The sequence below is a fragment of the Oncorhynchus kisutch genome, unplaced genomic scaffold, assembly GCF_002021735.2.
Source record: "Oncorhynchus kisutch isolate 150728-3 unplaced genomic scaffold, Okis_V2 scaffold2360, whole genome shotgun sequence".
Lineage (NCBI taxonomy): Eukaryota > Metazoa > Chordata > Actinopteri > Salmoniformes > Salmonidae > Oncorhynchus > Oncorhynchus kisutch.
In genome coordinates, this window is record NW_022264305.1 from 6,174 (window position 1) to 31,172 (window position 24,999).

General features: G+C 41.5%; 2 protein-coding genes and 1 long non-coding RNA gene across 3 annotated transcripts; 2 read left to right on the forward strand and 1 right to left on the reverse strand.

Annotated features, from left to right (window-relative positions):
- Positions 1-113: 113 nt before the first annotated feature.
- Positions 114-21,506, forward strand: LOC116369987 (zinc finger protein 180-like; the record flags this gene model as incomplete). Its single annotated transcript, XM_031819633.1, has 2 exons — positions 114-864; positions 21,006-21,506. Coding segments are annotated over 2 exons (867 nt in total), but the record flags the coding sequence as incomplete, so codon positions are not given.
- On the reverse strand, positions 1,178-4,494 carry LOC116369988 (uncharacterized). Its single transcript, XR_004208691.1, has 3 exons — positions 4,381-4,494; positions 3,096-3,187; positions 1,178-2,095 (listed from the first exon to the last, which is right to left on the reverse strand). It is a non-coding gene; the product is annotated as an uncharacterized LOC116369988 (long non-coding RNA).
- LOC116369986 (zinc finger and SCAN domain-containing protein 2-like) lies at positions 4,571-22,456 on the forward strand. Its single transcript, XM_031819632.1, has 2 exons — positions 4,571-4,968; positions 20,456-22,456. The coding sequence occupies exons 1-2, from the start codon at positions 4,647-4,649 to the stop codon at positions 20,740-20,742; spliced, it is 609 nt and encodes a 202-aa protein (XP_031675492.1). The 5' UTR covers positions 4,571-4,646; the 3' UTR covers positions 20,743-22,456.
- The last annotated feature ends 2,543 nt before the right edge of the window (positions 22,457-24,999 follow it).

A 24,999-nucleotide genomic window follows, 5' to 3' on the forward strand; every position in this document is an offset into this window, starting at 1 on the left:
CGCTGTTGTGGGCCTTTAATCATTTGTCTGACTTTGTTGTTCACACAGGAGAGAGACGGGACTACCGTGGATCCTCTGGGGAGCCTCAACAACCTCATGATGCTGACAAGGCAGAGAAGAGTCTCTCCAGATCAGAACCCCCCAAAAAACACCTGCAGAGATCCACAGGGAAGAGAACTCACTGCTGCTCTGACTGTGGGAAGAGATTCACCTCATCAGGCATTACAATTCATCAGCGAACACACACAGGGGAGAAATCTTATAGCTGTAATCAATGTGGGAAGAGTTTTACTACATCTGGCTCTCTGACTTTACACCAGAGAACACACACAGGAGAGAAACCTTATAGCTGTACTCAATGTGGAAAGTGTTTTACTCAGCTCAGCAGCCTAATAACACACCAGAGAATACACACAGGAGAGAAACCTTATAGCTGTACTCAATGTCGGAAGAGTTTTAATAATCCATCCGGCCTGATATCACACCAGAGAACACACACAGGAGAGAAACCTTATAGCTGTACTCAATGTGGGAAGAGGTTTACTCAACAATGCAACCTGATATCACACCAGAGAACACACACAGGAGAGAAATCTTATAGCTGTGATGAATGTGGGAAGAGTTTTGCCCAATCTGGAGCGCTGACAGTGCACCAGAGAATACACACAGGAGAGAAACCTTATAGCTGTGGTCAATGTGAGAAGAGTTTTGGTCAATCTGGAGATCTGAGAGTTCACCAGAGAACACACACAGGAGAGAAACCTTATAGCTGTGGTCAATGTGGGAAGAGTTTTGGTCAATCTGGAGATCTGAGAGTGCACCAGAGAACACACACAGGAGAGAGACCTTATAGCTGTGATCAATGTGGGAAGAGTTTTGCCCAATCTGGAGCGCTGACAGTGCACCAGAGAATACACACAGGAGAGAGACCTTATAGCTGTAGTCAATGTGGGAACAGTTTTGCTGCATCAAGAACTCTGACTCAACACCAGAGAATACACACAAGAGAGAAATCTTTTGTCTGTGAATAATGTGGGAAGATTTTTGGTCAATCTGGCCATCTGGTATCACACCAGAGAGCACACACAGGAGAGAAATCTTATAGCTGTGATCAGTGTGCCAAGAGATACTTTAATAAAATATCTCTGATCAAACATCAGAAAATACATACATGAATGAGTTATTTCATGATATCAATGAAAAAATGTCACAATGTAGAATGTTTTAACATTGTAGTAGGAGTATTTTAATGACGTCACAATGTAGAACCCTAAACATTTGTCCCCTGTTCTATTGATTTCAACATGATATGGATATTAGCCTCAGGGGGAAAATCCAGGCTCTGAAATGGAAGAGTATTATTTAACAAAAAGTGATTAACAATTTTTTTTTTTCCTCTTACCACGTTCGTGATCCACTTGAACCTAAATGCAACACTTCAAAATGTATCAAGCTGTTTTCTGCAAGTTGTCCTCTAACCAGGGATGTAAAAGATATCTCCCATTTCCATGTGTTTTTTTAGTTGTGTTAGTTTCAACAGCACATTCAACCTAATTTCCCCTCTAATCGATATCAGTGATTTATTGCTTCTTGTCAAAACAACAGCGTTTTTGGTGCTTGTGCAGTTTATAAGGAGCTTGTTTAAAAAAATACAAGTAATGTGATTATTGTGGCAGATGTTTGTCTATATAGCACATTTTATGTTTAGGTTTTCAATTTATCCCAAACTGTTTCTGATATTGGTTATTGATTTGGAGACGTTAAAACTGTGTTTTGACATTGGGGATATCACACCTAGCAAAATGTCATTGAAAAGACGTTGAAAATAAGACTATGTAACCGAATATTTCATATTTACATTTCATGTAACATTTAGTAATCATAATTATTTATGCAACCAACTGACAATTTTTGATTACAATTATATTGACGTTGTTGCCCTGCTTTTAAAATATCAGGGTTAATTTTCCAGCCTGCTGAAGGTGTGGTGGAGTGGTAAACACCACCCCCGGCTCTACCAGGGGCTTGAGGTGGTCTCCCACAGCTCTGCTTATGACATGTTCTGTGGCCTTGCCGTTCCAATTCTTGACTGCCCCTGCAACACAGAAATAAATACATTTAGTCATATTATATAAAACATTAAAAGTAATGGATATGGAGCATCTATGGCCTCAGTTACACCTGGCACCTAAATGTGACTTCTGTCATCTGATCACTCCAAACTGCATTAGGTTCAGATCTACCAGGATGGGCCTTTGACAGTCTGGATGCAGTCAGGTCACTGAATATAAATAAGCAACGTAAAGAGGTGGGGTGAATGAGTGGGGAAAAGTACATTCTACACAAATGACCATAATAGCAAAGAACAAATGTGTGTGCCTGAGACCTCCTGTCTCAGCCTCCAGTATTTATGCTGCAGTAGTTTGTGTTGGGGGGCTAGGGTCAGTTTGTTGTATCTGGAGTACTTCTGTCCTATTCGGCGTCCTGTGTGAATTTAAGTGTGCTCTCTCTAATTCTCTCTCTCGGAGGACCTGAGCCCTAGGACCATGCCTCAGGACTACCTGACATGATGACTCCTTGCTGTCCCCAGTCCACCTGGCCGTGCTGCTGCTCCAGTTTCAACTGTTCCGCCTTATTATTATTGGACCATGCTGGTCATTTATGAACATTTGAACATCTTGGCCATGTTCTGTTATAATCTCCACCCGGCACAGCCAGAAGAGGACTGGCCACCCCACATAGCCTGGTTCCTCTCTAGGTTTCTTCCTAGGTTTTGGCCTTTCTAGGGAGTTTTTCCTAGCCACCGTGCTTCTACACCTGCATTGCTTGCTGTTTGGGGTTTTAGGCTGGGTTTCTGTACAGCACTTTGAGATATCAGCTGATGTATGAAGGGCTATATAAATACATTTGATTTGATTTTGATTTGAAATTAACTTTCATACAGCCAAAAGGGGTGGGAAATTACATAAATATCAGTGGTCAATTTGCACTAATGTAAATAAACATGGATGATGGAACATATTCCCTTTTGCTGATGTGATGAACCACTAAGGGGACATAAATATTTACCATCTAAACCATGTGTGACCTCTCACCTCTCTGGCTGTAGAAGTGTTCTTCCTAACCAGTCCCTCAACAGCTCTCTGACTGAGCTCCACCCTCACTGGGTCTTCAGAGGAGAGGAAGGCTGAGGAGGGATGGAAGGATGAATGGATCAGTCAGTCAATAAAGTGTAGAGCTGCTGTCTGACAAAATCACTATTTTAGTAGTTCATTAAAGGAAATAAGGCTTTATGACTGCTGAATACCAACTATTAATCACTTAGATTGTGTAATTTCAGGTAGCGATACATCCTTGGGACGTCCCTAGTCCATTGAAGTTTACATCTAAAATGGTTAAGTTAGAGATTAAGGTTAGGGTTTAGGGTAGGGATGTCCCAAGAATCCCAGATAGCATTGACCATTGTGCATTTGTAACTGGGCGGGGTGTGCGCTAATAGCGATGGTAACGATGTTTCGTGGGAGGCAGTTGTTTATGTGTGCAGAGTCCCTGGTTCGAGGCGAGGAGAGGGACGGAAGCTATACTGTTACACATTCTTCAGTCTCTTTTACGTAGCAGGCGTAAAAGAAACACAGTCATGACAAGTAGGCGCTCAGGTCATTATGGTCATTGTAGTTTAAAAAAAATAGCATCTAATTATGTTGTTAGAGAAGAATGTGTTCTTTCTATTCCAGGGCACAGCAGAGGAACTTCATCAATTACACAACTTCATCAATACAAGCAGTGAACATCTGAAATTCACCCTCACCTATAATGGGCATGAAACAGGTTACCAGATGGTTGGACGATACTTTTCTCATCAATCATCTTAAATACCATACTTAAAAACTGGAAATCAACCAGTCCTTACCTATGATGTTAACTACAACAGAAATAACTTAAAATGTAGAACTTTAAATTAAACCAATCGTTTGCACTCATGACTTTAGTGATTAAAGTAAACCAACGTTTTGGAAATACACAATGCCATCTAACCAATCAAAGAATGTTAGCTATATGCAGTTATCTTAGCCAGCCAGCTAACGTTTGCTATATATCCTAAGCAGCATAACCAACCAGCACGGTTATGGTCAGCAGAGACCAACTACCGGAGACCAATTATAACCCATCTAACAGTAAGCCAAGGTGTAAAAAGTTACAAAACTCCCGTAGTCGAATTCACAGAAAACATGCTGAAAAGTAGTGATGGGGAAACAAAGCTTCCTGTAGCATTGGCTCTTTCCAGATAATTGTTTTTAAAAAATAGGTTCATTACTCAAGGCTTTGAGCGACACAGAAAGAATTTAGAACAGCCACATTTTGAAAGATGACGTCCCATACCGTAACAGCGTAGCCTTCATGTCTTCTACGAAACCACGGGCCTTGATCGAGAGCATTAAGTCCATACTGCATTGTGGGTAAACGGTGACTAGCTGACTGCAAAGTCGAACGAGCCCAATACCAAACCAATCAGGTGTTCGACGAAATGATTCTTCAGACGTCATTGATCACGTGCTGCTGATAAAGGGACACTGCTTTGAATTATACCGCTTAGCGAATTCAGTACATGCCTCATAGCTCCAGTCTCAAACTTAACCCCGTTCCTGATGATGAAGAAGAGGTGGTCTGCCTGCTGGATGGAGAAAGACGCTCTCGTGGAAGAGGAGGCTGTTACAATACAAAAACAAGTAGAGGTTGAGGCTGTTACCGTGAAAGAAGAAGAGAAAGAGGTCTCAGTTAAAGAAGAGGAAGACTCGTTCAGAGTCAAAGAGGAGGACGGCGACGTTTCAGTGAAAGAAGAGGAGGGGGAGGTGACTGTCATATCGGAAAATGAAGAAGAGGAGGAAACTGGATATCTGGGCCCGGTTTCCCAAGCGCATCTTAAGGCGTCCGATGGTTCTAACGATGAAGGGGCCCTGCTTAACACGAGTAAGTACTGTCTTAAAAACAGAAGCACAAACTCTGCTGTTGTTGAACTGATGTGTGGTGTTAATGGGGAAATTTGCAATTGCTACATCCATATTTTGACTTTTAAATTATTTATTTATAGGCATTGATTCTTGAAGAATATAACACATGCCTCATGAGCTTAGTTCAACTGTTGTACCACATCAGAACCCAAATAAGCTTGTTTTACTATAATGTTTAGAAAAAATGTAAAGCAAAACTGTATAGCCTCAACATGGTTAAAACTATAATGTTGATATCATGTTTAGAAAAAATGTAAAGCAAAACTGTATAGCCTCAACATGGTTAAAACTATAATGTTGATATCATGGATGGTCAGTCCTTGCATCCATAGGTCTGTCTATGAATTTGAGTAGTTACATTTCTCCAGCCCCATCCGTCATCTTATTACCAAAATAGTGGTGTAGTTACAGCTTTTTTATTGGTTGAACTGCAGATAGGTTGATTGAATGTTGTGTGGCTTTTTTAAAGGGGCAAACTCGTTTTTCAACAAACAAAATGGCTGCCCAGGGACCTGAGCTGTGTTAGAATACTCATACTAACTGCACTATTTGTGATGTTAATTGAGTATATAGTTTGCTTATTATAGTATGATGTAGTTAGTATGCCAAAAGTTCCCGGATGTCGTACTAAATTCACCAAAATATGAAATATACACGCAGTACTTTACAGCCCATAATGCAATTCTTCAGGAAATGGGTGTGACTTCACATCGATATCAGATTTTTAGAAAATGGAGGAAAATATTCAGCCAAAGTCCAACGAGAGCGGATACAAATGAACTGCTTTAAAAACCTGTTGGTACTAGGGGGCAGTATTTTCATTTTTGGAAAAATAACATTCCCAAATTAAACGGGATATTTTGTCAGGACAAGATGCTAGAATATGCATATAATTTACAGCTTAGGATAGAACACACTCTAAAGTTTCCAAAACTGTAAAAAATATTGTCTGAGTATAACAGAACTGATGTTACAGGCGAAAGCCTGAGAAAAATCCAATACGGAAGTGACTTATCTTTTAAAAGCCCTGCGTTCTGATGCGTCTCTATTGAGCTATGAATACGTATTCCCCAAGGTGTCTACAGCATTGTGACATAGTTTTACGCATTTATGTTGAAAAATACCCGTAGGCTTTCACTTTCATTGCGCAAGTGGTCACCTGATGCTCCCTGAGAAATTCTCGCATAAAATACAGAGGTAGCCATTATTCCAATCGCTTCTACTGAGAAACCAATTGTCCCGGTTGATATATTATCGAATAGATATTTGAAAAACACATTGAGGATTGATTATAAACAACGTTTGCCATGTTTCTGTCGATATTATGAAGCTAATTTTGAATATTTTTCAACGTTGTCATGACTGCAATTTCCGGTCGATTTCTCAGCCAAACGTTTTTCAGCCAAACAAACGGAGCTATTTCGCCTACAAAAATAATATTTTGGGAAAATGTTTACTTTGGCTATCTACATGGGAGTCTCGTGAGTGAAAACATCTGAAGTTCATCAAAGGTAAGCGATTTAATTTGATTGCTTTTCTGATTTTTGTGACCAGATTGCCTGCTGCTAACTAGGCATAATGCTATGCTAGGCTATCGATAAACTTACACAAATGCTTGTCTAGCTTTGGCTGTAAAGCATATTTTGAAAATCTGAGATGACAGGGTGATTTAACAAAAGGCTAAGCTGTGTTCCAATATTTCACTTGTGATTTTCATGAATAGGACTATTTTCTAGGAAGATTTATGTCCGTTGCGTTATGCTAATTAGTGTCAGATGATGACAGCGGTCCCGTTCACGGGATGGGGTGTCACTAGAGGTTAAATAATTATGACAAATGTTGAGCAATGTAATAAAGTAATGACTTTTCAAATAAGTTACGTTACACGTTATGTTAGCTACACTATCCTTACAAAACGCATAGCATATCTTTACAGCAGTATGTATCGGTATGTTAACTAGCTACCTAACGTTAGTTGGCTACTTATACATCAAACTTGCCAGTATAGTAACTATATTCTAACTAACTACCCAATGTTTATTGAATTGATTAGAGAGCAGAATAACTGATGAATTTAATAACGCTCAACACCCATTGAATATGGCCAGTGTCAGTAAACATCTGCAAAAAAGCTTAAATTAATTTGTTGCCAGCAGCACAGTTAGTCACCAACGCTCTGGATAACATGAAAACAGCCTATTCAGCTCTGCTAGGGCAAGTAAAATGGTAAGAGTGAGGTGTTCTCTGATTTGTCTAGCAAGCTATCCAACGTTAGCCAGTTAGCTGGGGTGCTTTACTGTCATTGCGAGGTCAGAACGCTTGGATCGACCCTACTCCTCAGCCATATAGTATTAGTTTACAAACAGTGGCGTTATACGAGCTTATGTTTTGGTTTCTGGTGGGGTAATATGGTTTAAACATTTAAGGCATTTATAAGTTATATTCTTCAAGAATCAGTGGAATCAATGGTTATATAGTAAATGGGTCTTTCTATAACTGCCAGTGTAGATTTCCTGTTGGGGTCAAATTGTTAGAACTGTTGATAAGTCATTGTATATAATATTCTAGCAATTCTTTTCATGCCATTACATTAAAGGTGAAATATTGTCTTTTCTTAGCAAGGTGTTGCTCAAATAATGCTAGCTGCTAATCGCTAGTTAGCGGGCTAGCTAGCTTGCTAAATGTATTAAGAGTCCGAGCAAACGTAGCTAGCTAATACTGCTGTACCAGTGCTGGTGTAGGCCTAGATAAGCATGTTTGTGCAGCGGTATCTTATCAGAGAGGAGTAAGCGAAGTATGAAAATGTTGGTTAGCTAGCAGGCTACATGAAGTAAGAAAACAACATGTAATGTAACATCTAATTAGGGTCAACTGGAAACTATGACCAACACTTTGGTTCCTACCATGTCCTCTTCTCTGAGGTATTGACAGACTACACTCATCAGGTGTATTGCTGCCACCTACTGTACGGGGTTGTAAAAAATAACCAAAACACAAAAAAAATGGGATTAACAAATCATACTAATTACGTTAAATAAAAAATAAACACTTACCAAGTTCACTCCATTACCCTGAATTTCAAACAAAAATGGTACTATTCAGATCCCTACACAGGTTCAGGAACCTGGGAGGGGGGGAACTTCTTCATTCAGTACTCCCTGTAACATTTTGTCTGTGAAGTCCTGGAGATCCAGAAATCCATTTGCCGCCTTCACAATGATGTCAAGCTTCTTAGATGTTTTATTAGTTTAGTATTAATGCAATTTATCACTGCGGCATTGAGGGCAATGGAAACGCAATTTTGGAAACTGCTAGTTTTGGACGAAGGTTACTAATAATTTATTAATGCATTTTATCACTTGCTCTATAAAGACTACAAAGTCCACCTCTTTCACTATTTGTCTGTTGGATCCTTCTCCTGCATGGCTTCACTGCAGACTGTGGGACATGAACTACCTTCTCCTCTCTACTCCTTTGGCTATTTTCACTGCCTCCACATAGGACACCTGCTGGATGGACCTGATCATCCTAGCTACTACGATCTCCTTCATCCGTACAGGGCACTTCGGGAACTCGGGAACGTGATTCCCATCACAATTACAACATGCTTCATCTGACTTAAAAAAAAAAAAATCACCTTTATTCAACCAGGTAGGCTAGTTGAGAACAAGTTCTCATTTGCAACTGCGACCTGGCCAAGAAAGCATAGCAGTGTGAACAGACAACACAGAGTTACACATGGAGTAAACAGCTAACAAGTCAATAACACAGTAGAAAAAAGGGGAGTCTAGATACATTGTGTGCAAAAGGCATGAGGTAGGCGAATAATTACAATTTTGCAGATTAATAACACTGGAGTGATCAATGATCAGATGGTCATGTACAGGTAGAGATATTGGTGTGCAAAAGAGCAGAAAAGTAAATAAATAAAAACAGTATGGGGATGAGGTAGGTAAAAATGGGTGGGCTATTTACCGATAGAATATGTACAGCTGCAGTGATCGGTTAGCTGCTCAGATAGCAGATGTTTGAAGTTGGTGAGGGAGATAAAAGTCTCCAAATACCGCGATTTTTGCAATTCGTTCCAGTCACAGGCAGCAGAACTGGAACGAAAGGCGGCCAAATGAGGTGTTGGCTTTAGGGATGATCAGTGAGATACACCTGCTGGAGCGCGTGCTACGGATGGGTGTTGCCATCGTGACCAGTGAACTGAGATAAGGCGGAGCTTTACCTAGCATGGACTTGTAGATGACCTGGAGCCAGTGGGTCTGGCGACGAATATGTAGCGAGGGCCAGCCGACTAAAGCATACAAGTCGCAGTGGTGAGTGGTATAAGGTGCTTTAGTGACAAAACGGATGGCACTGTGATAAACTGCATCCAGTTTGCTGAGTAGAGTGTTGGAAGCTATTTTGTAGATGACATCGCCGAAGTCGAGGATCGGTAGGATAGTCAGTTTTACTAGGGTAAGTTTGGCGGCGTGAGTGAAGGAGACTTTGTTGCGGAATAGGAAGCCGGCTCTTGATTTGATTTTCGATTGGAGATGTTTGAAATGAGTCTGGAAGGAGAGTTTACAGTCTAGCCAGACACCTAGGTACTTATAGATGTCCACATATTCAAGGTCGGAACCATCCAGGGTGGTGATGCGGGTGCAGGCAGGGAACGGTTGAAAAGCATGCATTTGGTTTTACTAGCGTTTAAGAGCAGTTGGAGGCCACGGAAGGAGTGTTGTATGGCATTGAAGCTCGTTTGGAGGTTAGATAGCACAGTGTCCAAGGACTGGCCGGAAGTATATAGAATGGTGTCATCTGCGTAGAGGCTGTTCAGGGAATCGCCCGCAGAAAGAGCAACATCATTGATATATACCGAGAAAAGAGTTTGCCCGAGGATTGAACCCTGTGGCACCCCCATAGAGACTGCCAGAGGACCGGACAGCATGCCCTCCGATTTGACACACTGAACTGTGTCTGCAAAGTAATTGGTGAACCAGGCAAGGAAGTCATCCGAAAAACCGAGGCTACGGAGTCTGCCTGACTGACTATGACTTATTCATTTCTTCGACAAGCACTTGCCACATGTCCAACCTTTTTTACAATTGTAACACTGCAGCGGCTTCTGTATAACTCACTTACCCAGGTTTTACATAAGATGGGAGAACCACTTCACCAAACCACAGTAAAACCTTCCGTCTATCATTCATTTTAATCCACCTACCTGAAATGTTATCCCTAAACCACACAAAGCTTTCTCCTTTTGCGCTGTTGACACACAATCGGCATCATATCACTCCTGGTCACTCAAACCGATTCCACTTTACCCAATTCATCCTTCACCATCTTTGAGACCGTTAACAGGTCACCCACAAAAACATCCTTGCTGAGGATTCCCACTTTGACCCTAAACTGCAGTTCATTACCAGCTTTAGCCCTTTTCACTCCACTGTTCTTTACCATCGTCCACTCAGTCTCACCAACTGTACTCACGCCACGATAATCCCTCAATGCTTCCTCCATTGCTCCTCCAGTCATCCCCCGGACTCCCTTGCCCTGTGCTGTGAAAGATGTGAGTTTGTTCTCAAATCAAATCAAATTTATTTATATAGCCCTTCGTACATCAGCTGATATCTCAAAGTGCTGTACAGAAACCCAGCCTAAAACCCCAAACAGCAAGCAATGCAGGTGTAGAAGCACGGTGGCTAGGAAAAACTCCCTAGAAAGGCCAAAACCTAGGAAGAAACCTAGAGAGGAACCAGGCTATGTGGGGTGGCCAGTCCTCTTCTGGCTGTGCCGGATGGAGATTATAACAGAACATGGCCAAGATGTTCAAATGTTCATAAATGACCAGCATGGTCGTATAATAATAAGGCAGAACAGTTGAAACTGGAGCAGCAGCACGGTCAGATGGACTGGGGACAGCAAGGAGAAATCATGTCAGGTAGTCCTGGGGCATGGTCCTAGGGCTCAGGTCCTCCGAGAGAGAGAAAAAAAGAGAGAATTAGAGAGAGCATATGTGGGGTGGCCAGTCCTCTTCTGGCTGTGCCGGGTGGAGATTATAACAGAACATGGCCAAGATGTTCAAATGTTCATAAATGACCAGCATGTTTGAATAATAAGAAGGCAGAACAGTTGAAACTGGAGCAGCAGCACGGCCAGGTGGACTGGGGACAGCAAGGAGTCATCATGTCAGGTAATCCTGGGGCATGGTCCTAGGGCTCAGGTCCTCCGAGAGAGAGAAAGAAAGAGAGAAGGAGAGAATTAGAGAACGCACACTTAGATTTACACAGGACACCGAATAGGACAGTAGAAGTACTCCAGATATAACAAACTGACCCTAGCCCCCCGACACATAAACTACTGCAGCATAAATACTGGAGGCTGAGACAGGAGGGGTCAGGAGACACTGTGGACCCATCCGAGGACTAACCCCGGACAGGGCCAAACAGGAAGGATATAACCCACCCACTTTGCCAAAACACAGCCCCCACACCACTAGAGGGATATCTTCAACCACCAACTTACCATCCTGAGACAGGGCCGAGTATAGCCCACAAAGATCTCCGCCATGGCACAACCCAAGGGGGGGCGCCAACCCAGACAGGATGACCACATCAGTGAATCAACCCACTCAGGTGACGCACCCCTTCCAGGGACGGCATGAGAGAGCCCCAGTAAGCCAGTGACTCAGCCCCTGTAATAGGGTTAGAGGCAGAGAATCCCAAGTCCATGCTAGGTAAAGCTCCGCCTTATCTCAGTTCACTGGTCACGATGGCAACACCCACCCGTAACACACGCTCCAGCAGGTGTATCTCACTGATCATCCCTAAAGCCAACACCTCATTTGGCCGCCTTTCGTTCCAGTTCTGCTGCCTGTGACTGGAACGAATTGCAAAAATCGCTGAAGTTGGAGACTTTTATCTCCCTCACCAACTTCAGACATCTGCTATCTGAGCAGCTAACCGATCGCTGCCGCTGTACATAGTCTATCGGTAAATAGCCCACCCATTTTTACCTACCTCATCCCCAAACTGTTTTTATTTATTTTATTTTATGCTCTTTTGCACACCAATATCTCTACCTGTACATGACCATCTGATCATTTATCACTCCAGTGTTAATCTGCAAAATTGTAATTATTCGCCTACCTCCTCATGCCTTTTGCACACAATGTATATAGACTCTCCTTTTTTCTACTGTATTATTGACTTGTTAATTGTTTACTCCATGTGTAACTCTGTGTTGTCTGTTCACACTGCTATGCTTTATCTTGGCCAGGTCGCAGTTGCAAATGAGAACTTGTTCTCAACTAGCCTACCTGGTTAAATAAAGGTGAAATAAAAAAATAAAAGGAGGTGAAGCTTGAGTTAGATATCGACCTAGTGTGACCATCCTGGTCCCTCAAGTCAGTGAGTCAACACAGGAAGGAGCAATGAATGGATAGTTCATTTATTTCCAAAGCTGCAATGATGGGACACACACAGTATGGATGAATGATCAGTAGTGACGGGATATAAATACCACTCCCACAGCAATTCTACATTAATCTGCCCTGTAATATACTAACAAAACGATTGAAATGTCTATCAAAGTCATTGTGATCGTATAGTGGATTTAACAATTCCTACTAATTCCTAATTTACTATAATAAAAATAAATACATTATTTCCATGTCTCATATTCACTACATCAGAATATCGCGTCATCCATTTTAGTATCAAAATATATCAAATTGACATGGAAAATTACTCAATGTCCCCCTCAGGTGGCGAAGAAGTATAATACATCTAAACTAACAAAACCGGGCTGATAAACTGGCTGGTGTTCATGAGTTTGTAAAACATATACTTTATACTTTTGTCATAAATGACCTGCATTGATGAGACACACAGTGTGGATGAATGATCAGTAGTCGACAGGGTAAAAATAGCACTCCAAAAGAAGATGCATTTTCCAGTTAGATACCAACTTGAAAGAGGGATCTTTAGCATGAAATCCACATGGAAAACAGACATTTGGCAAATAACATATAAAGAGAGGCTGACTTGACGCCAAACAAACAACAGTAATTACTAAAACATAAATTGCTAATGTATGATTTAAAACGTGGATTTAATGATGTAATGTCAATTTTATACATTTCTAACCCAGGACCACTCAATTTTCAAGTTCTCCATAAATCTGCTGTGGATTACCCAGAATCCCACACCTTTATCACACGAGCGGCGCAGCGGTCTAAGGCACTGCATCTCGCTGGAGGCGTCACTACAGATCCTGGTTCAAATCCTGGCTGTATCATAACAGGCCGTGATTGGGAGTCCCTTAGGGCAGCGCACAATTGGCCCAGCATCGTCTCTGGGTTAGGGTTTGGCAGGGGCAGGCCGTCAATGTAAATAAGAATTTGTTCTTAACTGATTTGCCTAGTTAAATAAAGGATAAATATATTTAAGAAATACTGCATTGTGGGTAGTGTGGGAAGAGTTCACAAAATAAGTTAATAAATATGTAATAACGCAAAAACATAACTGTTTGTTCTTATAACCATAAAGTGACGACAACTAGCTTACTAAGTCTTTAATAACCACACTGTATTGTTACACTGGTGAGTAAAAACTCATGCTTCGTACACTTTATCTTGTTGTCTGAAGATAAAATCTACATTTTACTCAACTGCGTTACCCACTCCAGTCAGCAGATGGCGGTCTGGGAATTTAAAGTTAATCTGCTGGTGTGACGTATAATCTAGTGGACGGAACGCTTCTTTCATCATCAGCAACAGTTCGTCAGACACCTCGGTAGCTTGCTAGACAAAATAGCCGAAACAATACATTACTTTAGAGGCTTTAGTGTATATTAGCCACTGTGTTTTAAACCCACTTCTATCGTCTAGTTAGTTATCCGATTTTATTTCATATTTACGGTGTTGTTATTATTCAGCTAGCGGGCTGGTTAAATTAGCATTAGCCTAGCTAGCTAACATCCCCGACCATGCGGTCACCAAGCTACTCTCCTTCTAATGAAGAGAAGGATATCACAGTAAATCAAGAAGTAGGGAGTGGGGCCGTTACTGTGAAAGAAGAGGAGGACGCGTTCAGAGTTAAAGACGAGGAAGATATCACAGTAAAACAAGAAGGGAGTGGGGCTGTTACTGTGAAAGAAGAGGAGGACGCGTTCAGAGTGAAAGAGGAGGATGATGTCACAGTAAAAGGAGAGGAAGATGCAGTTTATGGCGTGAAAGAGGAGGGGGAGGAGATTACTTTCACATGAAAGTAATCACGTGAAAAAGGAGGAGGAGGAAGAAGTGGAGGCACCTGGATATCTGGGCCCAGGTTCCCAAACGCATCTTAAGGCATCCAATGGTTCTAACGATGAATTTAGCCATAAGATGGTTTTGAGAAACCGTTCCCTGATTAACACTAGTAAGTACTGTCTTAACAACAGAGGCACAAACTCTGCAGTTGAACTGATGTTTGGTGTTAAGGTGGAAATCTGCAATTGCTAAATTATTTATTATTATTATTTACTCATGAGCTGAGTTCAACTGTTGTACCCCATCAGACCCCCAAATAAGCTTTTTTTTACTATAATGTTTAGAAACAATGTAAATCAACACTGTATAGAAGTTAAGAACAAATTCTTATTTTCAATAACGGACTAGGAACAGTGGGTTAATTGACAGATTTGTACCATGTCAGCTCGGGCCCGGTTACTAGTCCAACGCTCTAACCACTAGGCTACCCTGCCGCCTCAACATGGTTAAAACTATTATGTTGATATCATGGATGGTCAGTCCTTGCATCCATAGGTCTCTCTGTAGTTACATTTCTCCAACCCCATAATCTTTTATTACCAAAATAATGGTGGAATGACAGATTTGTTATTGTTTGAACTGCAGATGGCTGGGTTTTGTGTCTTTTTTAAACAGCAACTAAATGGCTGCCCAGAGACTTGGTTAACCGCCGAGGGATGGGGGAAGGAGAAGTGTAACCACTCTCAAATTCATAGAGCACGATATTGAAGAAACCTTAACCCAACACCTAGCGACCTCGTCAAGAAGTTCAGACATCTTGGCGTAACAGTTATAAGGTGTTGATTTGACAGTCGCTGAACCCAGGTTTGAGTTCAGCTCAGGGCTACCCCCTGAATTCAATACACTATGAATACAAGGACTGGCCATCCATGAGGTCATAATGATAATTTAACCAGTTTTCTAGGCTATATAGTATATTCTAGAATTCATCCATGATGTCATAATGATAGTTTAACCAGGTTTCTAGGATATATGGTATATTCTAGAATTCATCCATGATGTCATAATGATAGTTTAACCAGGTTTCTAGGATGTACAAAAGTGGGGCAAAAAAGTATTTAGTCAGCCACCAATTGTGCAAGTTCGGCCACTTAAAAAGATGAGGCCTGTAATTTTCATCATAGGTAGACTTCAACTATGACAGACACAATGAGAAGAAAAAAAATCCAGAAAATCACATTGTAGGATTTTTTATGAATTTATTTGCAAATTATGGTGAAACGCCACTTGCGCGCACCACCGCTAACTAGCTAGCCATTTCACATTGGCTACACGCGCTCTCAACATCAGACGACATTTTTATAAAAGTACAATAAAAGTTCGTAGAAACATGTCAAACGATGTTTAAAATCAATCCTCATGTTGTTCTTGTCATAAATATTCAATAATATTTCAACCACACAAAAGCTTCGCGCTGGGCTCATGGCTGAAAATGTCCGCTGTCCACTCATTGAAAGTGCTGTATCTCCCTCATTTTTCAGAGTAAAAACCTGAAACAATGCCTAAAGAATGACCACATGTAGAAGAAGCCATAGAGATCGTGACCTGGGTCCTAAGTCTTTGTATGGTGGATAGGCTTTCAATGGAAAAACAGCCTTTCATATCAGTTCTGTTATACTCACGGACATTATTTTAACAGTTTTGGAAACTTTAATTTAGGCACGCTTTTGATCCAAAATTCTGAATGCTGTCCCCTACCCTAGTGAAGTGAAGCATTCTGTTTAATTAAATAATTAAGACACACAAATTACTCGACGTCATAACTAGAGGGAGCCGCTCCTCAACATAACCTGACCGGAGGGAGCCGCTCCTCAACACAACCTGACCGGAGGGAGCCGCTCGTCAACATAGCATTAAATTCAATTAAATATACCTTCCGGCAACCCGCCTCACTCAATCTGCTTTTTTTTGGGCCCTTATAGCTAGAACCTCCATCAGAAGCTAACCAGCTAATTAGCTACTAGCTATTTAGTCATTGTTAGCCACTGCTAGCGGCCTTTACCTTTTTAGCTCAAACACCGGCCGCTTTTAGCCTGGATAATACCTGCCAGTCTGCACAGCGCGATATCAACCCTGAGCATATCAGGCTGTTTTTCTCCACTACATCACTGTATTCCTGCCGTAAGCTCTGGACCATTACACCAGATAATCGCAGCTGGCTAGCTGCCACCGAGTGGCCCAGCCCCGAAGCTAGCCTTGAGCCAGGCCCATCTCCCGGCCTGCTCGGTGGACCCTATGATCACTCGGCTACACAGCTGATGCCTCCCAGACTCTTCACTAAGACGACTAGAAGCCACTACATCACCGGATTCCTGCCGTAAGCTCTAGACCTTTGCACCGGATTGGCTATAGTGGCCAACGCCCTTGTCCTGAAGCTAGCACCAGTTAGCCTCAAGCCAGGTGTATCTCCCAGCTAGCAAACAAAATTACGCCAGCTACAGTACCTCTTTTGCCAATTGGCCTGTACCCTTTGTCGACACGGAGCCCCGCCGGTCCATCACAACTGGTCTGCCGACGCAATTCCGTCTGATGTGCCCTCAAACTTGGCTACATAGCTGATGCCTCCTGGACTGTTCATTAATCACGGTACTCCATTTAGTTTATCTGTCTCGAACTCTGGCCCTGTGTGTAGTTAACTGACCCTCTCTGCCCATTCATCGCCATTTTACCTGTTGTTGTCTTAGCTAGCTCTCCCAATCAACACCTTGCTTTATGCCTCGCTTTATGGCTCTCTAATGTCAATATGCCTTGTATACTGTTGTTTAGGGTAGTTATCATTGTTTTGTTTTACTGCGGAGGCCCTAGTCCCACTCAACATGCCTCAGAGAACTCTTTTGTCCTACCTCCCACACATGCAGTGACCTCACCTAGCATAACTGGTGCCTCCAGAGATGCAACCTCTCTTATCGTCACTCAATGCCTAGGCTTACCTCCACTGTATCTGCACCCTACCATACCCCTGTCTTTACATTATGCCTTGAATCTATCCTACCACGCCCAGAAACCTGCTCCTTTTATTCTCTGTTCCCAACGCACTAGACGACCAGTTCTGATAGCCTTTAGCCCTACCCTCATCTTACTACTCTGTTCCTCGGGTGATGTAGAGGTTAACCCAGGCCCCGTGTGTCCCCAGGCGCTCTCATTTGTTGACTTCTGTAACTGTAAAAGCCTTGGTTTCATGCATGTTAACATCAGAAGCCTCCTCCCTAAGTTTGTTTTACTCACTGCTTTAGCACACTCCACCAACCTTAATGTCCTTGCCGTATCTGAATCCTGGCTTAGGAAGGCCACCAAACATTCAGAAATGTCCATCCCCAATTACAACATTTTCCATCAAGATAGAACTGCCGAAGGGGGAGGAGTTGCAATCTACTAAGTTCTAAGTTCTATCATACTTTCCAGGTCTATGCCCAAACAGTTCGAGCTTCTAATTTAAAAAATGTATCTCTCCAGAAATAAGTCTCTCACAGTTGCTGCCTGTTACTAACCCGTCAGCTCCCAGCTGTGCCCTGGACACCATATGTGAATTGCCCCCCATCTATCTTCAGAGTTCGTTCTATTATGGCCAACATCCAGTGAAATTGCAGAGTGCCAAATTCAAAAACAGAAATACTCATTATAAAAATTCATAAAACATACAAGTGTTACACATCGGTTTAAAGATGAACTTCTTGTTCATCCAACCACGGTGTCAGATTTCAAAAAAGCTTTACAGCGAAAGCATACCGTGCGGTTATCTGAGAACAGCGTCCAGCGGACAAATCATTACAAACAGTTACCAGCCAAGTAGAGGAGTTACACAAGTCAGAAATAGCAATAAAATGAATTGCTTACCTTTTATGATCTTCATATCGTTGCACTCACAAGACTCCCATTTACTCAATAAATGTTCGTTTTGTTCGATAAAGTCTCTTTATATTCAAACACCTCCGTTTTGTTCACGTGCTTTGATCAGTTATCCTACCGATCCTTGACTTTGGCGATGTCATTTTCAAAATAGCCTCCAACACTCTACTCAGCAAACTGGATGCAGTCTATCACAGTGCCATCCGTTTTGTTACCAAAGCCCCATATACCACCCTCCACTAGGACCTGTATGCTCTCATCGGCTGGCCCTCGCTACATATCCGTCTCCAAACCCACTGGCTACAGGTCATCTATAAGTCTTTGCTAGGCCACCTTAACTCAGCTCACTGGTCACCATAGCAACACCCACCCATAGCATGTGCTCCAGGAAGTATATCTCACTGGTCATCCCCAAAGCTAACACCTGCTTTGGCCGCCTTTCCTTCCAGTTCTCTGCTGCCAATAACTGGAACGAATTGCAAAAATCACTGAAGCTGGAGACAGATCTCCCTCACTAACATTAAGCATCAGCTATCTGAGCAGCTTACCGGTCGCTGCAGCTGTACACAGCCCATCTGTAAATAGCCCATCCAACTGCCTACCTCATCCCTGTGTTTTTATTTCCTTTTTTGCTCTTTTGCACACCAGTATTTCTACTTGCACATCATCTGTTCATTTATCACTCCAGTGTTAATTTGTTAAATTGTAATTACTTTGCTACTCTGGCCTATTTATTGCTTTACCTCCTTACTCCATTTGCACACACTGTATATAGATGTTTCCATTGTGTTATTGACTGTATGTTTGTTTATCCCTTTGTTGTTTTAGTCGCACTGCTTTGCTTTATCTTGGCCAGGTCGCAGTTGATTCATTTTTTCTTCCTGTTGTAAAGTATAAACACACTGAAGGGAAACAAATACATGTTTTGAGCAAAATAAAACATTTTTTTAGACAACTGCAAACTAGAAGGAGTGAGTGATGTCATAGTAAGGCATTCAAGGAGTTGGCTTGATGGGAAGTCATGATGTCATCCAATAGGCGACTGATCTTCATGTGAAATTCATTTTTCTTTTTTAAATCCTTCCTGTTCTGTCAAGTTGGTTGTTGATCATTGCTAGAAAGCCATTTCAAGTCTTGCTATAGACTTTCAAGACGATTTAAGTCCAAACTGTAACTAGGCCACTCAGGAACATTCAGTGTCATCTTGGTAAGCTCCTCCAGTGTAGATTTGGCCTTGTGGTTTAGATTATTGTCCTGTTAGGACCGTTTTTTGTATTCGGGTCTCTGAAATGCACTCTACCTACGTAACATTTAGTTTCCTTATATTACGCTGGGAAAACAGTTTTCATGGGCACAGAAATTCTAAATAATTTCAGAGTTTGCAAAATCCAGTGATTCTGAGAGTCACCTTAACTTTATTGACAACACCCAAATGGATACTGTCATTAATGCGGTTCTTCAATAATTACACATAATATTTAATTCTGTAGCTGTTTAGAGTCACATGTTCAACTATCATCAGCTGGTCCAGGAAATCATTTTCTGAATGACAGTCACATGACAAACATCACGACATACAACAACAACCAAAGTGCTTCTTCATTCATTACATAGGTCTATGTAATTGTTAGGTGAAGTTATGGGCCAATTTGGCAAACAGTGTATAAACCCTCATTGTCAGGCTGATGGAAAAGCCAAAGAGCATTTTACTGGTTGAAGTGTTTTTTTAAGTACAAAGAGGTTGATTTGCGATGACGACACAAACATTATATTAAGCAGGACGTTCAAACGAGCATTACAATTAAGCAACCTGGACATGGAGGTTACTCCCCTGAGTTTTCCCCCATTCACATTCAGAATACATTGTGAAAAAACAAAATCTTTGCTCACCATTTTTGCTCCATGCAGATATACTTCATCCAAAACTATCGGTTTCCTCATTAGGGGGACGAGTTTCTACCACCAAATTGCATGTGCATCGCCCTCGTGTCGCAATTTTAGCAAACACAGAAAGGTGCCTATGTTGGAGACCAAAAGTCGTATGGCACACTTCTTAGGATTTCAACAATTTTAATAGCTTTTTTCTAGCCTACAATCATCGATGTTACTACTAATGTGAAAACAAGACAAAATAGGACTATTCTTGCTCATTTTAAGACAATTGTCAAATAATCAGTACATTCATTACAGAAAACAATTGTTGTACAACATCATGGCTACGCTGTTGGCATCACCTTTTACAGTGGATTACCGCTGTTGTGGGCCTTTAATCATTTGTCTGACTTTGTTGTTCACACAGGAGAGAGACGGGACTACCGTGGATCCTCTGGGGAGCCTCAACAACCTCATGATGCTGACAAGGCAGAGAAGAGTCTCTCCAGATCAGAACCCCCCAAGAAACGCCTGCAGAGATCCACAGGGAAGAGAACTCACTGCTGCTCTGACTGTGGGAAGAGATTCACCTCATCAGGCATTACAATTCATCAGCGAACACACACAGGGGAGAAATCTTATAGCTGTGATCAATGTGGGAAGAGTTTTACTACATCTGGCTCTCTGACTTTACACAGGAGAGAAACCTTATAGCTGTACTCAATGTGGGAAGTGTTTTACTCAGCTCAGCAGCCTAATAACACACCAGAGAATACACACAGGAGAGAAACCTTATAGCTGTACTCAATGTCGGAAGAGTTTTAATAATCCATCCGGCCTGATATCACACCAGAGAACACACACAGGAGAGAAACCTTATAGCTGTACTCAATGTGGGAAGAGGTTTACTCAACAATGCAACCTGATATCACACCAGAGAACACACACAGGAGAGAAATCTTATAGCTGTGATGAATGTGGGAAGAGTTTTGCCCAATCTGGAGCGCTGACAGTGCACCAGAGAATACACACAGGAGAGAAACCTTATAGCTGTGGTCAATGTGAGAAGAGTTTTGGTAAACTGGAGATCTGAGAGTTCACCAGAGAACACACACAGGAGAGAAACCTTATAGCTGTGGTCAATGTGGGAAGAGTTTTGGTCAATCTGGAGATCTGAGAGTGCACCAGAGAACACACACAGGAGAGAGACCTTATAGCTGTGATCAATGTGGGAAGAGTTTTGCCCAATCTGGAGCGCTGACAGTGCACCAGAGAATACACACAGGAGAGAGACCTTATAGCTGTAGTCAATGTGGGAACAGTTTTGCTGCATCAAGAACTCTGACTCAACACCAGAGAATACACACAAGAGAGAAATCTTTTGTCTGTGAATAATGTGGGAAGATTTTTGGCAATCTGGCCATCTGGTATCACACCAGAGAGCACACACAGGAGAGAAATCTTATAGCTGTGATCAGTGTGCCAAGAGATACTTTAATAAAATATCTCTGATCAAACATCAGAAAATACATACATGAAGAAGTTGTTTCATGATATCAATGAAAAAATGTCACAATGTAGAATGTTTTAACATTGTAGTAGGAGTATTTTAATGACGTCACAATGTAGAACCCTAAACATTTGTCCCCTGTTCTATTGATGAGTTATAACAAATAAGTGTTGTGTTCCTTTGTTTAGTGACTCCTAAATTTAAATGCATCACTCCAAAATGTAGCTGACTATCTTCTGCAGGTTGTCCTCTAACCAGTGAGGTAAAAGATATCTCCCATTTCCATGTGTTTTTTTAGTTGTGTTAGTTTCAACAGCACATTCAACCTAATTTCCCCTCTAATCGATATCAGTGATTTATTGCTTCTTGTCAAAACAACAGCGTTTTTGGTGCTTGTGCAGTTTATAAGGAGCTTGTTTTAAAAAATACAAGAAATATGATTATTGTGGCAGATGTTTGTCTATATAGCACATTTTATGTTTAGGTTTTCAATTTATCCCAAACTGTTTCTGATATTGGTTATTGATTTGGAGACGTTAAAACTGTGTTTTGACATTGGGGATATCACACCTAGCAAAATGTCATTGAAAAGACGTTGAAAATAAGACTATGTAACCGAATATTTCATATTTACATTTCATGTAACATTTAGTAATCATAATTATTTATGCAACCAACTGACAATTTTTGGGTACAATTATATTGACGTTGTTGCCCTGCTTTTAAAATATCAGGGTTAATTTTCCAGCCTGCTGAAGGTGTGGTGGAGTGGTAAACACCACCCCCTGCTCTCCCAGCTTGAGGTGGTCTCCCACAGCTCTGCTTATGTCATGTTCTGTGGCCTTGCCGTTCCATTTCTTGACTGCCCCTGTAACACAGAAATAAATACATTTAGTCAAATTATATAAAACATTAAAAGTAATCGATATGGAGCATCTATGGCCTCAGTTACACCTTGCACCTAAATGTGACTTCTGTCATCTGATCACTCCAAACTGCATTAGGTTCAGATCTACCAGGATGGGCCTTTGACAGTCTGGATGCAGTCAGGCCACTGAATATAAATAAGCAACGTAAAGAGGTGGGGTGAATGAGTGGGGAAAAGTACATTCTACACAAATGACCATAATAGCAAAGAACAAATGTGTGTGCCTGAGACCTCCTGTCTCAGCCCCCAGTATTTATGCTGCAGTAGTTTGAGTCAGGGGGCTAGGGTCAGTTTGTTATATCTGGAGTACTTCTCCTGTCCTATTCGGCGTCCTGTGTGAATTTAAGTGTGCTCTCTCTAATTCTCTCTTTCGGAGGACCTGAGTCCTAGGACCATGCCTCAGGACTACCTGACACGATGACTCCTTGCTGTCCCCAGTCCACCTGGCCGTGATGCTGCTCCAGTTTCAACTGTTCTGCCTTATTATTATTGGTCCATGCTGGTCATTTATGAACATTTGAACATCTTGGCCATGTTCTGTTATAATCTCCACCCGGCACAGCCAGAAGAGGACTGGCCACCCCACATAGCCTGGTTCCTCTCTAGGTTTCTTCCTAGGTTTTGGCCTTTCTAGGGAGTTTTTCCTAGCTACCTTGCTTCTACACCTGCATTGCTTGCTGTTTGGGGTTTTAGGCTGGGTTTCTGTACAGCACTTTCAGATATCAGCTGATGTATGAAGGGGTATATAAATAAAATCATTAAAAACTGGAAATCAACCAATCCTTAACTATGATGTTAACTACAACAGAAATAACTTAAAATGTATAACTTTAAATTAAACCAATCGTTTGCACTCATGACTTGAGTGATTAAAGTAAACCAACGTTTTGGAAATACATAATGCCATCTAACCAATCAAAGAATATTAGCTACATGCAGTTATCTTAGACAGCCAGCTAACGTTTGCTATTTAGCCAACTAGCTATTTGCCTAAACAGCATAACCAACCAGCACGGTTATGGTCGGTGAGACCAACTACCGGAGACCAATTATAACCCAACGAACAGTAAGCCAAGGTGGAAAAAGTTACAAAACTCCCGTAGTCGAATTCACAGAAAACATGCTGAAAAGTAGTGATGGGGAAACAAAGCTTCCTGAAGCATTGGCTCTTTCCAGATAATTGTTTTAAAAAAAAAGGTTCATTACTCAAGGCTTTGAGCGACACAGAATTTAGAAAAGCCACATTTTGAAAGATGACCTCCCACACCGTAGCAGCGTAGCCTTCATGTCTTCTACGAAACCACGGGCCTTGATCGAGAGCATCAAATCCATGCTGCATTGTGGGTAAACGGTGACTGACTGACTGATTTATAAATAATAAGGAGTAGTTATTTATGGCGCAAGGTGATTTGTAAATTATTCAGTCAGCAGTCACCTGCACTGTCGGCTGCAAAGTCGAACGAGCCCAACACCAAACCAATCAGGTGTTCGACGAAATGATTCTTCAGACGTCATTGATCACGTGCTGCTGATAAAGGGACACTGCTTTGAATTATACCGCTTAGCGACTTCAGTACATGCCTCATAGCTCCAGTCTCAAACTTAACCCCGTTCATGATGATGATGATGAAGAAGAGGTGGTCTGCCTGCTGGATGGAGAAAGACGCTCTCGTGGAAGAGGAGGCTGTTACAATACAAAAACAAGTAGAGGTTGAGGCTGTTACCGTGAAAGACGAAGAGAAAGAGCTCTCAGTTAAAGAAGAGGAAGACTCGTTCAGAGTCAAAGAGGAGGACGGCGACGTTACAGTGAAAGAAGAGGAGGGGAAGTGACTGGCACATCGAAAAATGAAGAAGAGGAGGAAACTGGATATCTGGGCCAGGTTTCCCAAGCCGCATCTTAAGGCGTCCGATGGTTCTAACGATGAAGGGGCCATCTGATTAACCACGAGTAAGTACTGTCTTAAAACAGAAGCACAAACTCTGCGGTTTTGGAACTGATGTGTGGTGTTAAAGGGGAAATTTGCAATTGCTACATCATATTTGACTTTTAAATTATTTATTTATAGGCATTGATTCTTTAAGAATATAACACATGCCTCATGAGCTTAGTTCAAATGTTGTACCCCATCAGAACCCCAAATAAGCTTTTTTACTCCAATGTTTAGAAACAATGTAAACCAACACTGTATAGCCTCAACATGGTTAAAACTATACTGTTGATATCATGGAGGTCAGTCCTTGCATCCATAGGTCTGTCTATGAATTTGAGAGTAGTTACATTTCTCCAGCCCATCCATCTTATTACCAAAATAATGGTGTAATTACAGCTTGTTAAAGGTTGAATTGCAGATTGGTTGATTGAATATTGTGTGGCTTTTTTTAAGGTGTGTTGAAATATTCATACTACCCTTACTATTTGTGATGTTAATTGAGTATTAGTTTGCTTATTATAGTATATGTAGTTAGTATGCCAAAAGTTCCCGGATGTCGTAATAAATTCACCAAATATGAAATATACACGCAGTACTTTACG